Source organism: Rhinatrema bivittatum, chromosome 19 (assembly GCF_901001135.1).
Source record: "Rhinatrema bivittatum chromosome 19, aRhiBiv1.1, whole genome shotgun sequence".
Taxonomy (NCBI): domain Eukaryota; kingdom Metazoa; phylum Chordata; class Amphibia; order Gymnophiona; family Rhinatrematidae; genus Rhinatrema; species Rhinatrema bivittatum.
In genome coordinates this window covers 25,405,430-25,419,737 of record NC_042633.1, presented here as the reverse complement: position 1 = coordinate 25,419,737, position 14,308 = coordinate 25,405,430, and the positions used below count along the sequence as shown (strand labels likewise).

Sequence of the window (14,308 nt, the reverse complement as noted above, 5' to 3'; positions counted from 1 at the left end):
TGTGTGGAAAGCCAGCCAGCCAGCCAGCCAGAACACAGCCAAAAGTCCATCCCCACCATCCGCCAAACAGGAGAGCACAGGCTGCAGTTAGTCAACAGGCGGCTTTATTAACTGAGATGCAAAGGACCAAGCAAGGGCCCCGGGGGTCACAGTCTCATCTTACACCTGTTTCTGTACAATAGAAAAATCCCCCCCCCCTCCCCCCATCACTGCAGGCAGATCAGCACAAGCAGGGGCCTGCAAGCCCAGATCTTCCAGGCATGGGGGGGTTACTGGTGAGGCCCTGCAGGGAGTGCTGGTGTTAGGGGGCCCCGCATCGGTTGACTGGGAGTGGCTCCTGCAGTGCTTCACTGGGTAAGCTGGGGGGGGGAGGGGGGGGGGGTCTGTGCTGTCCAAGGTTCTTCCTCCCCCCTCCCCCCTCAGCCTGCGCAGCTCAGGTTAGGGGGTTGCGCTCTGAAGGCAGGGGACGATGCTAGGATTACAAAAAAAAAAAAAAAGACTGAATTTCATCTCCAAAGCCCCTGCCCTCAAAGGGGGGGGAGGGGATTCACAATTGCTGCTGCCAGCAGGGGGAACTCCCCAAGCACAAAGTGAATACAGGAGACGTTTAGCTTGGTTTGTTTGGGGAGGGGGACGGGGGGGGTGGTTATTATTAAAAGTTCATAGTGACTAATCCATAGTGAAACGGCAGCTGGGAGGGAAGGGAGGTGCTCCTAACACAGCCACTGCAGCCCCCCCACCCCCCGTGGGGGTCTCTCGGATGACAGCAGCCCCACCCTCTCCTGCTCCGAGCAGGCTTTCCCGAGGTGGGGGTGGCTTTCGCTCTGGTGCTGGGAGCCTGTAGTGTTCAGTGCCCGCGGGAGCGGCGGCGAGGGCGTCTCAATACTTTCGATAGGATTTCTGGAAGTCGCCGGTGTTCAGCCGGGGCCGAGGCAGGTCTCCAAAGAGCTGATTGTGATCCACGGCCAAGGCCCGCATGCTAGCCGCGATCCGGTCCAGGTCTGGGGAGGGCAACTAAAACACAACAGAGGGGGAGGGGGGGGGGGGGGAGGGGAGAACATGATTGCAGTGTAAACAATAACACCGCCCCCCCCCCAAGAGCAGCAAGTCCCCATCAGGAGGGCGCTGGAACACCGCTGGGGGGAGGTCCCGGGCAGCGGTCGTTGGCGGGTGACGATCTCTTGCACAGAAGGCTGACACGAGCACGACCCTTCTCCGCCCTTACCTTGCCTCCTTCGTCGTCCGAGGTCCGACCGTGGTGCCGCCCTTTGAATTCCCAGAGCGGCACCGTCACGGGCAGGGACTTGGCATACTGCTGGAAGGCCCTTTGGGAGGGAGGCTGGCCGGGGGCATCCTCACTCAGACTTCCATCTGGAGGGGGGGGGGGGGGGGGGGGGGTAAAGACAAGCAGTAAATATCCGCATCCCGGGGCAGAGAGAAGCGGGAGGGCCAGTTTCAACCTCCGAATTCTGCTACAAAAGAAGACGAAAACTCTAAACCCCAAATGATAAAATAGGCCCTAGGAGGGATGAAGCCAATGAACAGTTCAAACCCACTAATCTCACTGGGAGGCCATGTCCAGACAGTAAGGGGAACGAGTGGGACAGACTTCCACGATGCAGCCTTATCCTCTTTTATGGAGGTTGCCCACAGATGGGCATCCAACACAGCCGTGGCCTTAACGGTTATGGACCTTGGCATGCCCCGGAGGGAGATGCAACCTGCGATCCAGTTAGAAAGGGCGCCCTTTGTTACCACCATCCCAGGTCTATAGGATGGCCTCATTTCAAAGTTTACTCCGCTCCAGGCAGAAGACAAGAGCTCTCTTGCAATCCAGGGAGTTGCGGCCATAAGAACTTGGGGTGCGTGCACAGCCCCACCACCCTGCAATGGTGAAAAGGTCACTAGGGTCTGCAGCGCACTGACTTGACGGGCGGACCAGGCCAGGTAAACTTGTGTAGTGCCTCGCAGGGAGCTTTCTCCGGCTGGGCAAGAACCACGAGGCTGGTCCACACTACCGAGAGGTGCCAACTGAAGCAAACCCCGCATGAATCGGACAACTAGAGGTCGTACAGAGAAGGGGTTTGCTCTGTATGAAGGGGATAAGCGACAGCGGCACTGTGCGAGCCCTCCCAGAGCTGGTTCTGAGACGCTGAAAGATGTAGAAGGTCACTGAGCAGTTTTGGCGGGCGGCAAACCTCCACTTAAACCCATAATGCTCTTTGATGGACTCCGGTCTAGAAGGAACCAAGAGCCCTGGCTGCAGAACCCAACTCAAGGGCTGATTCAATAAGCCGAGCGATAAAACGGGCACCCGTACTGAGCGCCCGTTTTCCTAACATGCGTACAGCCATGCCTCCTGGGCGCCCGAGGCAATATATAAATGAGTTGCTGCGTTCAAAGGGACGCACTAGGGATGAATTCTGCGTCCCTAGTGCTGAAATTCCTCGGGCGCCCGGGAGACGTGCAACAGGCACTCAATACAAGGGTCTGTTTTATCCTGCCTCAGTTGATTTTGCCCAATATACATGCACAATGTAGGAAAATTCGTCCTTACCTGCTAATTTTCGTTCCTGTAACACCACAGATCAGCCCAGACAAGTGGGTTTTGCCTCCCCACCAGCAGATGGAGACAGAGAAACAAAACTCTGAGGAACTGCTACATAAGAGTGCCACCTGCAGTCCCCTCAGTATTGACCTATACCCAAGATGTAACCCCAAAAACTGGAGCCCAAAACACTCCCAAAAACGAAATCTGAAAAACCCAAACCATGATCAACAACTGCCCAAATACCCTGAAAGGCAAACCAACTTGAACCACCAGTTGGCAAAAAACATGAGCCAATTGTCCAAGTACGGATGAACCAGAGCTCCTTCCTTGCATAGGGCCGCAGCCACCATCATCATCATCTTGGTGAAGGTTTGTGGTGCCGTCGCCAGCTTGAAAGGAAGGGCCCGAAACTGAAAATGCTGACCCAGGACTATGAAACGAAGAAACTTCTGATGGTCCATCTGAATCAGAATATGAAGATTTGCCTACATCAAGTCCAGGGACTCCAGGAACTCTCCTTTGCTGACTGCTGCTGAAGGGCCCTGTTCACCTTCTGCAGGTCGAAGATGGGATGGAAGGTACCCTCCTTCTTGGGAGCCATGAAGTAAATGGAGTACCTGCCCTGCCCTTGTACCTCTCCCGCGGCATGGGCACTATGGTACATAGATTCAGTAACCTTTGCAGCGTCCACCACACAACCTCCCGCTTGCTACGAGAGACCACGCGAGACTCGGGAAAGGCCTCCCTAACCGGGCACAAAAATTCAAAAGCATAGTTGTCTCTTATGACCTCTAGCACCCAACGGTCTGAGGTAATCCTGGTCTACTCCACGAAAAAGCTGCCCCCTATGGCTTCTATGCAGGAATGGGACACCCTGGCTTCCTTGTGCTGACTTTCCACCACTGGCCCCTTGACCGGCACTATCCCTGGAGCCTTTACGGCCTCCTTGAAAGGACTGCTGGCGGTTGCCCGTCGGATTCGCAGACGCGTTGGAGGTGGTCTTACCAGACCGAAATCTCCTTGAATCCCTGAACTGGGTTCGAGGCGGGAACACCTTCTTACTAGCGCACTTATCCTCAGGCAGCCTGTTCCCCTTAGATTCCCCCAACGTCTTGATCAGCTGATCCAAATCCTCCCCGAAGAGAAGCTTCCCTTTGAAAGGGAGATTACACAGCTGACCCTTTGAGCACATGTCCGCTGACCAATGGCGCAGCCACAAAAGCCTGCGGGCCGCCATGGCCAAGACCATACTCCTAGCTGACGTGTGAACCAAACCATAGAACGCATAGGCTACATAAGCCACCCCAGCCTCTAAAAAAGCTGACTGCAGGGCACCATCATCTGTCGAAGCTGGATCCTGTGCTTTCTGCACCCCACACAGACAGGTTCCCTGCATCAAGCTGGCACAAACGGCGGCCCAAAGACTCAGCATGGGGACCTCAAACATCCACTTTAGGTGAATCTCCAACTTGCAGTCCTATACATCCTTCAAAACGGTAGCCCCCGCCACCAGGATGGTCATCTTTTCAGTGACTGGTAACACCACAGCATCCACCTTAGGTACCCGCGGTATCTCCAAAGTCTCCTCCATCAGATAATCTACAAACAGAACTAACAAACATAGACCTATCTAATGCAGAAAACGCCACCTCATCCTGGCTCAACATCACAAAAACAATAGCAGACAAGATAAAGCCCACGATAAAGAAAACAATAAAAAACCCAAAACACCAGAACCAATGGTACAACGAAAACATCAGATCAGCCAAACGCGAACTCCGAAAAAAAGAAAAAACCTGGAGGAACAACAAAACAACTATGCTACTGAACGCCTACCGATCACACTTAGCATACTACAAAAAACTTATCCACAATGCAAAAAAAGACTTCTACTCAAAAAAAAAATAAACAAATTCCAACACAACCCAAGAATGCTCTTCAATATCGTACATTGCCTAACCAAATCCTCCAATGACCAGACATCACCAACCTCCAAGCAAAAACTTTGCAGACTTCTTTAACGAAAAAATAAAAAACCTCAAACAACAACCTCAACAACAACATGCAAGACCCAAAAATCCAAATCAAACACCAAACTGGCCCAACTTTGATTCAGCATCATCACTGGAAATCCAAAATATCATCAAAAAAATGAATCCAGCTAAGCACCCTATCGATACCCAAACAGACAATCAAAGCCATTGAACCATCAATAACTAAAACATTAACTGACATCGTGAACCTATCCTTCACAGAAGGAAACTACCCCGACTGCCTAAAATCAGCAATTATCAAACCCATACTGAAAAAGACCAACCTTGATCCAGAAAACCCACTAAACTACCGACCCATTTCAAACCAACCATTCATTGCCAAAATTATTGAAAAAATCTTCCACTCCTAACTCAGTGACCACCTGGAAAGGAACAACATCCTACTTCCCACGCAATTTGGCTTCAGGAAACAACTAAACACAGAATCACTACTCCTATCATTGAACGACACCGTGCTCAAAGGATTTGACAACGGCCACAGCTACCTTCTAGTCCTACTAGACCTATCAGCAGCCTTCGACACGGTAAACCATTCAATGTTGATTGACCGTCTCTCCGAAATCGGTGTAAAAGAAAAAACCCTACAATGGTTCTCATCCTATCTATCACAAAGGACCTACCAGGTGTCAATGAACGACACCCTCTCAAAGAAAATAAACCTTGACACTGGAGTTCCCCAAGGCTCCGCACTATCAGCGACACTCTTCAACATTTATCTTCTCCCGATATGCCACTTCCTCTCAAACCTTAAACTGACTCACTTCAGATATGCTGATGACATCCAAATACTTATACCAATACACAACTCTCTGGAAGACACCTACAAAAAAACAGCCAACTACCTCACCAAAATAAAGCAACTACTAACTAACAAACATTGATAAGACAGAAATAATCATGTTGGATAGAAATAATAACCCTACGCACATACCACCACTCAACATAACGAATCAAAAAAGTCATGCCTCAAAGTTTTGTTTCTCTGACTCCATCTGGACTGATCTGCGTACGTTCAGGAACTCTTGACTTACTCCTTCCACAGTGGCCGCCATATCATTGGCGTAAGTCTTTCTCTAAATCTGGTGCTGGATAAGATTCTCGCTGCAGAGTTTTGGAGAAGTTACAACGTGCAAATGAGCTTTCTGGGCAACTCTACCAGAAGTTCATTGCAATAATCTCCAGCTCTGCTTGCTGATTAGTCACCACTGCAGAAGTGTGTAAGGATATCTAAAGCAGCAAAAAGGGGTTCTAATCCCCACCTCAAGCTATCACCACACTGCGCACACAGCAGGAGCTGCGGATCCAGGGAACTCACCATCAGTGCTCTCTTCAGACTCAAAGAAAGGAGGGTACTCAGTTCCGGGGGAGTCCTCATCCATCACAAAGAGACCTGTGGGGAGAAACCACAGTTACACACAAAGGCAGAAGCCAGTGACACACCTGCAGGGGCAGGAGCCCAGTGCTACACCCACAGAGGCAGGGATGGGGCAGGAGGTCAGTGGGAAGAGGTTGTGGGAAGCTACAGTTGAGACAGAGTCCTTCAGTTGAGGTCCAAGGTTGCTGCTCGTGATGGACTAAGGACTGGGGTTGCAGTAGGTGGAATCTAGGGGTACACAAGGTGGGAACTGGGGGCACTGCAGGTGCCATCTAGAGGCTGGGCATAGAGGTGCAGTGGGTGAATTCTAGGAGGGCCTAGAGGTGCTGTAGATGGGACCCACCAGTGGTGTCACTGGGGTTTTCTTGCTCGATGGTGTGATCCAGGCTTAGGCTATTATCATTGTCTTCGTCCTCCTCCTCCTCCTCCTCCTCTTGTGGCTCCAGTGGGGGGCTGCTACTGGGGGCCCAGAGGGGAGGGGGTTGCTTGGCCCGCTCGCTGTCCTCACTGGCATAGATGGAAGGGTAGCTCTTGGAGTATGAGTCCTGGCCCATGGCTGGTGCCTCGCTGCCACTGAAGGTGCCCATGGATGTGGGCCGGGCAAACACCGTGGCCTTGTGCATCACCGCAATATCCTCCATGTAGCGATGTGCCGCATCCAGGAGCGCTCCCCTGCCGTGGGACGCGTAAGCGAAGCCCGCCTGGAAGTGAGGCTTGTATGCGGTGATCAGCACCACGTCGTGGCCCGTCTGCAGGCGGTACCGCTCCGCTGCGCTGATCAGCGCCTCCCAGCTCTCCTTGTGATTGTCAGCCATGTCCGTCATCGTGGCTTCCGGCTGTCTGCAGGCCTGGGGAAGAAAGAAAATGAGAACTTGGACCTGCGATACGGGCAGAAATGGATGCAGACCCAGGCTCCAATCCCACTTCTAGCACCAACTTGCACCCCGTTACCTAGTGTGGGCACCAGCAGACACAGGCCTATGGAGCCCATCACATTCCTGCAACACGAGGCAGCAATATGGAGGACCTTCACTTTAAATGCAGCGCTGGCTCACCAACTGTGCAAGCCCCTATTATAGCGCACTCTGCCCCCGTATCTAATGAACGTATCCTGCACTGGGATCAACTGGAGCCTACCCCTACAGGCCTCCCTTCTGTGCAAAGAAAATCATGCCCAGAGCAGACCCCTTTTCTGCAATACAAGGGGGTGAGTATCTGCAAACCTCCTCTGCAGAGAGCTCTGAGACAGGGGAGACTGCAGTTTGTGGTGTCCTGTACAGGCCCAATGCGTATAGTGTGGCCAAAATCCAGCAGGCTGTTCATATGCAGAACCGTTTTTTTTTTTTTAAACAGGCTCATGTCCTCGCCTCCCGGGCACCTGCGCTAAAAAGAATGTGTCAGAGATCACTAGTACGCCCCTAGCGTGTCCTTGGCATCGAGTGCCCGGGAGAGGTGGCTGTGCACGGGGTTAGGAAACTGGATGCATGTAAATTGAGCATCCTTTTTCCTAACCTGACCGCTGTCAAAACCTTTTTTCCCCCCCTGATGCTACTTTCTGTGGTTCTTCCTACTTAGTATTATTTATTTATTTAAAATCTTTTCTATAACGTCGTTAAGTTATTTACCATCACAACGGTTTACAAGAAGGCACATATAGTATCATTAAGTATTTAAACCAGGTAAAACGTTATAGAAATGCTAAAAATGATTCAGTAACAAAGTGTATTCTAATATACAATTATATGAGTTTGTTTGTCTTGTCCTTTTGATACATGTGTCAACCCTAACCACAATATTAAGTAGGAGGAACCACAGAAAAGCAGTATATTTGGATTTTTTGAAGCAGCTTGGAGCACATGAAGACTTAACACCAGCTCCAGGACTGGCGTTAAGTTTTGCATGTTAAAAACATGTATGTCAAGCGCACAGCGATTTTTTGCAGCGGGGGTAATTGCTAAAAGTCTCATTTACATTTGATGATCGCTATTAGCTACGCAAGTTTTGGACACACTAATCCCATTATTGCATTCAGAGTTATTCTAGCGCACAGTATTGCACTGACCCCCATGTGTAAGACATGGGTCCAGTAGCAGTAACCTTCCATGGGGGAATGGGTGGGAGGGAGCAAGGCATAGCAGGATTTCCAGGAGGAGGAGAGGAATACGTGTCAAGGTGTCCGCAGGGAAGATGGTGAGGGGTAGGCAGACGTTTGGGGAACTTGTCTTGCTTGTAAGCTCCATGCAGTAGGGACTGTCTCTTAAGTGCCTGTGTACTGCGCTGCATATCTTTAGTAGCACTGTGGTAATGTTAAGGAGTAGTAGCGGGATGAAAGGGAAGGGTGGTGGGGCAGCTTCAGGATTGAGGGGGAGAGGCAGGAGTAGTGGGGTATCGGGAGGACAGGAGGGGGTATCGTGGGGGAGAGGTGTAAGAGTGACAGGGTATCGTGAGGGGAAGGCGTAGAAATAACTGGGGATCATGGGGCGATATCGGGGGGGGGGGGAGGAGTGGCGGGGTATCGGGAGGTAGGGGAGGAGTGGTGTGGTATCGGGGAGATAGGTGTAGGAGAGGATGGGAAGGAGTAGCGAGGTATCGGGGGAGGTGTAGGAAAGGAAAGGAAGATAAAGGGGTATCGGAGAGGTGTAGGAGAAGATGGGGAGTGACGGAACCGTGGGGTATCGGGGGAGAGGTGTAGGAGTGACAAGGAATTTGGGGGGGGGGGGGAATAGTTTCCTAGTCTAGGGGTGTTAGGTGGAAAACAGATAAGGGACCTTCCTAGTCTGGGGGGGGGGGGGGGGTAGGTTACACTCGAGCCGCTCTTTACCTGCAAAGCCTCCTCTCCTACTCCGGCCTTGCTCTCCCCGACCCCCTGTTTACGTCACAGTCTGACCTCCGACCCTGTCACTCCCCCCAACTCTCCTCGAGGCGGAGATTGGGGAGGAGCAAGGCTGCAGCGCCGAAAGAACCGCCCCGCACAAAAATGTCGGCCGTGAGATAACGGCCAGGGAGCGCTTGTCTAGCGGTCGGGGAAGGGTGGGACGACAGCAGAAGAAGAGATCTGAGCAGCGCTCCTCCCACGTGGCGGCTCTGTGACCAAGCTTGGCGGAGCCGAGAAGGTCCCGGTCTAATGATGCCGATCTCTTCTCGTCACCCGATCTCTGCCCCTCACAATGATGGCAAAGCCTGAAGGACTGGGGAGGGGCTGTAGAGCTCAAGAAGGCGTGTAGAAGGGCTCACTGGGCGGGGCTGGAGAAACGTCATGAGCCTAAGGGCGGAGCTTGAGCACGGTCCAGACGGTAGGGGCGGGCCCGGGAGGAGCGTAGGACACGATGCTTGAAGGGGCGGGGCTGACGGCGGAACGGCAGGAAGTTGTCGTTGCCATGACAGAGCGCGTGACCTTCTCTGGCGGTAGTTGAGGTGGAAGTGACGTGAGGAGGCGCTGTGGTGGTGTTTTCGTGATGGACTCCTCTGAGAAGGTGAAGAGGGGAGGAGAGACTCCGCGGCTTGGAGTGAGGAGAGGATTGGGGCTCTCAGGGTGAGGGGAGGAGCGGAGCCCCCGGGGCCCGGAATGAGGCAAAAGCTACAGAAGGAGCCCAGCCCCGTTTCAGGAATAAAACTACAGAAATTAAAACAACCCCCCCATCCCACTCCCTCTTTACCCTTCTCCCACCCCTTCACTCTCCTCCTCCTCTCACCTCCACCTTTCCATTCCCACCCTATGCAAATCACTGAGTGGGGAATGGGGTGGCCGGGCCATTGGTTATTTGCTGAATAAAGAGTTACTTGAATGTTTTGGGAGAACAGGATGAAAGAAGCTTCCAGCATCCAGTGAGACAACATTTGGTGTCAGCTGACAGGGAAGGAAAGCATCTTCCCAAGTTTAAAGGTTCATTTCCCTCAATGCTGCCATGCTGCTTCATCCCATCTTCTTGCCTTTCTGTTTTTAGGTGGCTTTTGAGAAAGATGGGGTGTTCCTCCATACCAGTGCAAAGAGGCAGCAGGACCAGGACTCGCTGATCCCTGGAGTTATCCGCATTATTGAGAAGGTAGCAGCAGTCTATCATCTTCTGCTTTCCCAGGCTGAGACTTGTACTTCCAGTTTAGTAGTTGCTTCAAAGCTAGGTTAAATTCCAGGCCTAAACTCAGACTTGGATATGATGGCAGGTACCATAATTACTACCAGTCAGGAAATTTAGAAAAGGTGATTGGCATGGAGCTAGAAGGCATATGTAGATGTAGTTCAATAAATATTTCCCATTTCCCTGTATGTACCCGGATCAGTCCAGACTCCTGGGCTTATGCATCCCTGCCAGCAGATGGAGACAGAGAAAGTTTCACTGACACTGCTTCATAATCCCCAGCGCCACCTGCAGTTCCTCAGTAATGATCTGTACCCACAGTGGCAGGGATGAATAAACCCAGGAGTCTGGACTGAGCCGGGTATATACAGGGAAATGGAAAATATTTATTGAACTACATATGCCAATCACCTTTTCCAAATTTCCTGACTGTAGTAATTATGGTAGCTGCCATCATATCCAAAAGTCTGAGTTTAGGCCTGGAATTTAACCTAACTTTGAAGCAATTACCAAGAGAGATGGAGTGAATTGGAGTGTAATGGAGGCAGTGCATGCAGAAATTCCTTATACGCATTCATTATGAATATTCTGAAAACCAGACCTGTTTGTTTACTCCTTGCCTTTATAAAACTGTGTGCTGACCTCCTCGGCTTGGGACACACCTCTTTCCCAAGACTTCAGGACCACAATTCTGTGTCTGTTTCCACAGGTTGGAGCTTTCTTTTACAGAGGGAGATTGTGTTAGACAAATCTAATTGATTTCTTCGATTGGGTGACCAGAAAATTAGATCAAGGGAAAGCATGGGATGTGGTTTACTTGGATTCAGCAAAGCTTTTGATACTGCCCCTCTTAGGAAATTCATGACTAAAATGAGTGTTTTAAGAGTGGGACCCAAGGTGGTGGACTGGATTAAAAACTAATTGAGAGATAGACGACAGAGGTGGTAGTAAATGGAATTCACTCAGAGGAGAGGGTGGTGATTGGTGGAGTGCCTTAGGAATCAGGTCTAGGGCTGGTTCTGTTTAGTGTCTTTGTGAGTGATTTGGAATGGTCAGGGTGAAAAGCTTTGCCTTTTTCAGATGTTCCAAGATTAGCAAGAGAGTAGACAAAATAAGTGATCTGAGAAAGATTAAGGAATGCTCAGCTATTTGGCAGCTGGGTTTTAATATTGAAAAATAGTGTTATACATTTGGTGTGCAAAAATCTAAGGGAATGGTACACAATAGGGAGTGAGATACTGATGTTCACAGAGCAGAAAAGAGGCCTCAGAGTGATTTATTATATCTGATGATTTCAAGGTGGTGAAATAATGCGGCAAGGCAGTGCCCAGAACCAGAGGAATGCTAAGATGCATAGTAAGAGGCATGACTTGTACAACAATATCATCACTTCCTTTCTTCTACAAGTTGTTTGTGAGACCTCATGTGGAATATTGTATATTAATCTGGAGGCCATCCCTTCAGAAAGCTATAGATAGCTTGGAGGTGGTCCAGGGAAGGGCTGTCAAAATGGTGCTGGGTCTGCATCAGACTATATCTAAATATTTATACCCTAGAGGGGAGATATGATAGAAATCTTCAAATATCTCAGTGGTATCAACCAAACACAAGAAGCAAACCTTTTCCTGTTGATAGCAGGGCTGAATTAGCCATGCTGTCATGGGAACTGTCAATCAGGGCCCGGGAGGCAGAGCTTCCATAGAGAAAGACAGAGCTTTGTGCAGCTGCGCGTGAGTTCCCGCGCAGGAAATAGATCTCTCCTCAGTCTGACCGATCGGGGTCTAGCCGCAGCTCCTACCAGCAATCGGGAAAGAAAACCGGAGCCGATGAGCTGACATGGAGCCACAGTCGATCAGAAGCGCCGGATGTGCCGAGATCGAAGCCTCCTTCGATGCGGAAGCGATCGACGCTTGCGTCGGCACCCGACACAGAAGAAGAAGCATGGCGTCGAATCAATTCCGCCATCGAAGCATGACACAAAATCGATACCATTGACGCATGGCGAGGGACTGGTGCACACATCGACGCACAGCACAGGATCGAAGCAGCTTTCGACGCATGGCGCAAAACCGAAGCCACACTCACTGCTCGGCGCGGGATCGACGCCAAAAGCAAAACACGGCGCCGAGAAGATACATAAACAAGTGTCGTCGACGCATCCACCTACATCGACGCACTCAACATCCAGCCCGACGCACGGTTCTGTCAAACCAAAGCACTCGACTATTAAAGCGAAAACTCAAGAATTTGAGTCAAAATCGATGGGACTGGGACCAGTCTACCACAAAAAAGCAAAAGATCTCATTCAAGAGAACGTGAACTAGGTTCTCTGTCTAAAACTAAGATTCCAAGACAGCAGAGCTCGCCCACACCGAGCACTCAAATTTCCAGGCCTTCTACGTCAACGATGAAGGAACATACCCCAGCTCATCGACTGACATCTGACGATGAACTGATAGATGTTTCTTCTCATTCCGCCTTGTGATTCCGGAGAAGCCAAGTATACTCGGATTTATCATCCATCTCCAAACACCAGGAAAGGGCCCAGGTTCTACAAGAACCATTAACCAAAAAACGAAAGATAATCGACTTACGTTCACAAAAACATCCAGTGGGTAGAGATAATTCAGACTTCTTGTGTGTGGCGATCTCCCCAAGACACGGACAAGGGGTAACAAAGCCTCGAATGCCACCAAAAACACAACAAGCCTTCTCCCAATTATCAAAAGCGCTATCGGGATTCTTTCAAACATTGCAAAGTACGTTCACCCTCCCTCCTTCCCCGGTGGGCAGTTCACCACATTCCACTCCATCAAGGGAGCCAACCCCAGAGCCCGTTCCGATTACCCAACCACACAGTCCAAAACTCCCTGTTCCAGTACTTCCTTCTCCTGTTCAACCAGGATCACCTTATTCATCCCCGGATACGTCAACGGGATATCCTTCCGACGCACCAGAAGATCCTCCAGAGCCATACTCACCACCGGAGGACTTGTCCTACCCCAAATTTCTGGAAAAGGTAGGCTCCATCCTCCACTTGGACGTTCAAAAAGTACCGGACCCAAGGGCTGAAACTTTAGACCTTCTAAAGATATTTGACTTACCAGCAGAGCCTACTTCCTTGCCCTCTCACAAGGTCCTAGATGCCATCTTGGAAAAATCTTGGGAAACCACGTACACTGGGGCTCCAATGTCTCGCAAGGCGGACTTAAAGTTTCGCATGAAACAGTCGCCCTATTACTTCCACACATTTCCATCGTGGTGGAACCGGCCATGCAGAGGGCTAAGAAAACAAAACTACATGCCTCTGTACCCCCAGGGAAGAACCATCGCTCACTGGATGAATTCGCAAAGAAAACATTCCAGTCTGCAATGTTATCAGCACGCATTCATCAACACCAATTTTATATCGTGCAGTATTTGTACGAATGCGTGCAGGTGATAAAAGGTCAGCTGTTTACATCAGAACTAACTGAACCAACCATGTCCAAACCGATCCAAGATATTGAGGAGGGGATTCGGAACCTACTCAGGATGGTGTTTGAGGCCTTTGAAACCGCAACCAGGTCTTCCGCAACGGCCATAGCGGCTCATTGAATGGAGTGGCTGAGAGCGAGCGTGATCTGAGAGGACGTCCACGTCAAACTAGCAAATTTACCGTGTAAAGGGGACAATTTATTTGGACCTCGTTTTCAGGAAACTGTAGCAAATCTGAAGGAGCAATCCATGGCTGTACAATCTTTGACTGTCCCCCCAGCATATGCCGCACTGCGACGCTACTTCACGGGAGGGCGTAGACAAGCATATCTACGTAGACCCTTCCGACCTTACTCCTCCTATCGGCTTCCCTCTTATCAGCCGCAACAACGCTCGCAACAGCAACAATCTCACAGGGGAAGAGGACGCCCTAGATCCAATCAGCACCAGAGCCAACAACCTGCAGCTCCAGCCAAACCATCTCAGTGTTTTTAGAGATTCATTCGCCATCACCACGGCTTACTCCACCGGGAAGACTAACAGCATGTTTGACAAGCTGTAAAACCCTCACCTCCGACCGTTGGGTTCTGGACATAATACAGAATGGGTATCAACTCCATTTCTTGGAAAAACCCCCGCTCCCATTTCTGGCGGCAGGGGGTCCCAAACTACACCAACCCCAGTTGGCGACAGAAATAGCATCATTACTTCAACAACGGGCCATTCATTCAATCCCCCTATTGGCCCGCAACAAGGGGTTCTATTCTCCATACTT

General features: G+C 50.6%; 2 protein-coding genes across 4 annotated transcripts in view; one reads left to right on the top strand and one right to left on the bottom strand.

Annotated features, from left to right (window-relative positions):
* Positions 1-87: 87 nt before the first annotated feature.
* Positions 88-9,167, bottom strand: AKT1S1 (AKT1 substrate 1). The gene is made up of 5 exons (XM_029584154.1): positions 8,802-9,167; positions 6,324-6,828; positions 5,921-5,995; positions 1,226-1,371; positions 88-1,014 (listed from the first exon to the last, which is right to left on the bottom strand). The coding sequence occupies exons 2-5, from the start codon at positions 6,802-6,804 to the stop codon at positions 880-882; spliced, it is 837 nt and encodes a 278-aa protein (XP_029440014.1). The 5' UTR covers positions 6,805-6,828; positions 8,802-9,167; the 3' UTR covers positions 88-879.
* A 133-nt stretch (positions 9,168-9,300) lies between these two features.
* Positions 9,301-14,308, top strand: part of TBC1D17 (TBC1 domain family member 17) — a 38,965-nt gene continuing 33,957 nt past the window's right edge. Inside the window, exons 1-2 of one of the 3 annotated variants that reach the window (XM_029584153.1) lie at positions 9,301-9,453; positions 9,925-10,023. In XM_029584153.1, coding sequence (XP_029440013.1) covers positions 9,436-9,453; positions 9,925-10,023 — 117 coding nt within the window. In that variant the 5' untranslated portion in view covers positions 9,301-9,435. Of the gene's footprint in view, positions 9,487-9,924; positions 10,024-14,308 lie in introns of all 3 variants that reach the window. The other 2 variants (XM_029584152.1, XM_029584151.1) reach the window with 2 other exon arrangements.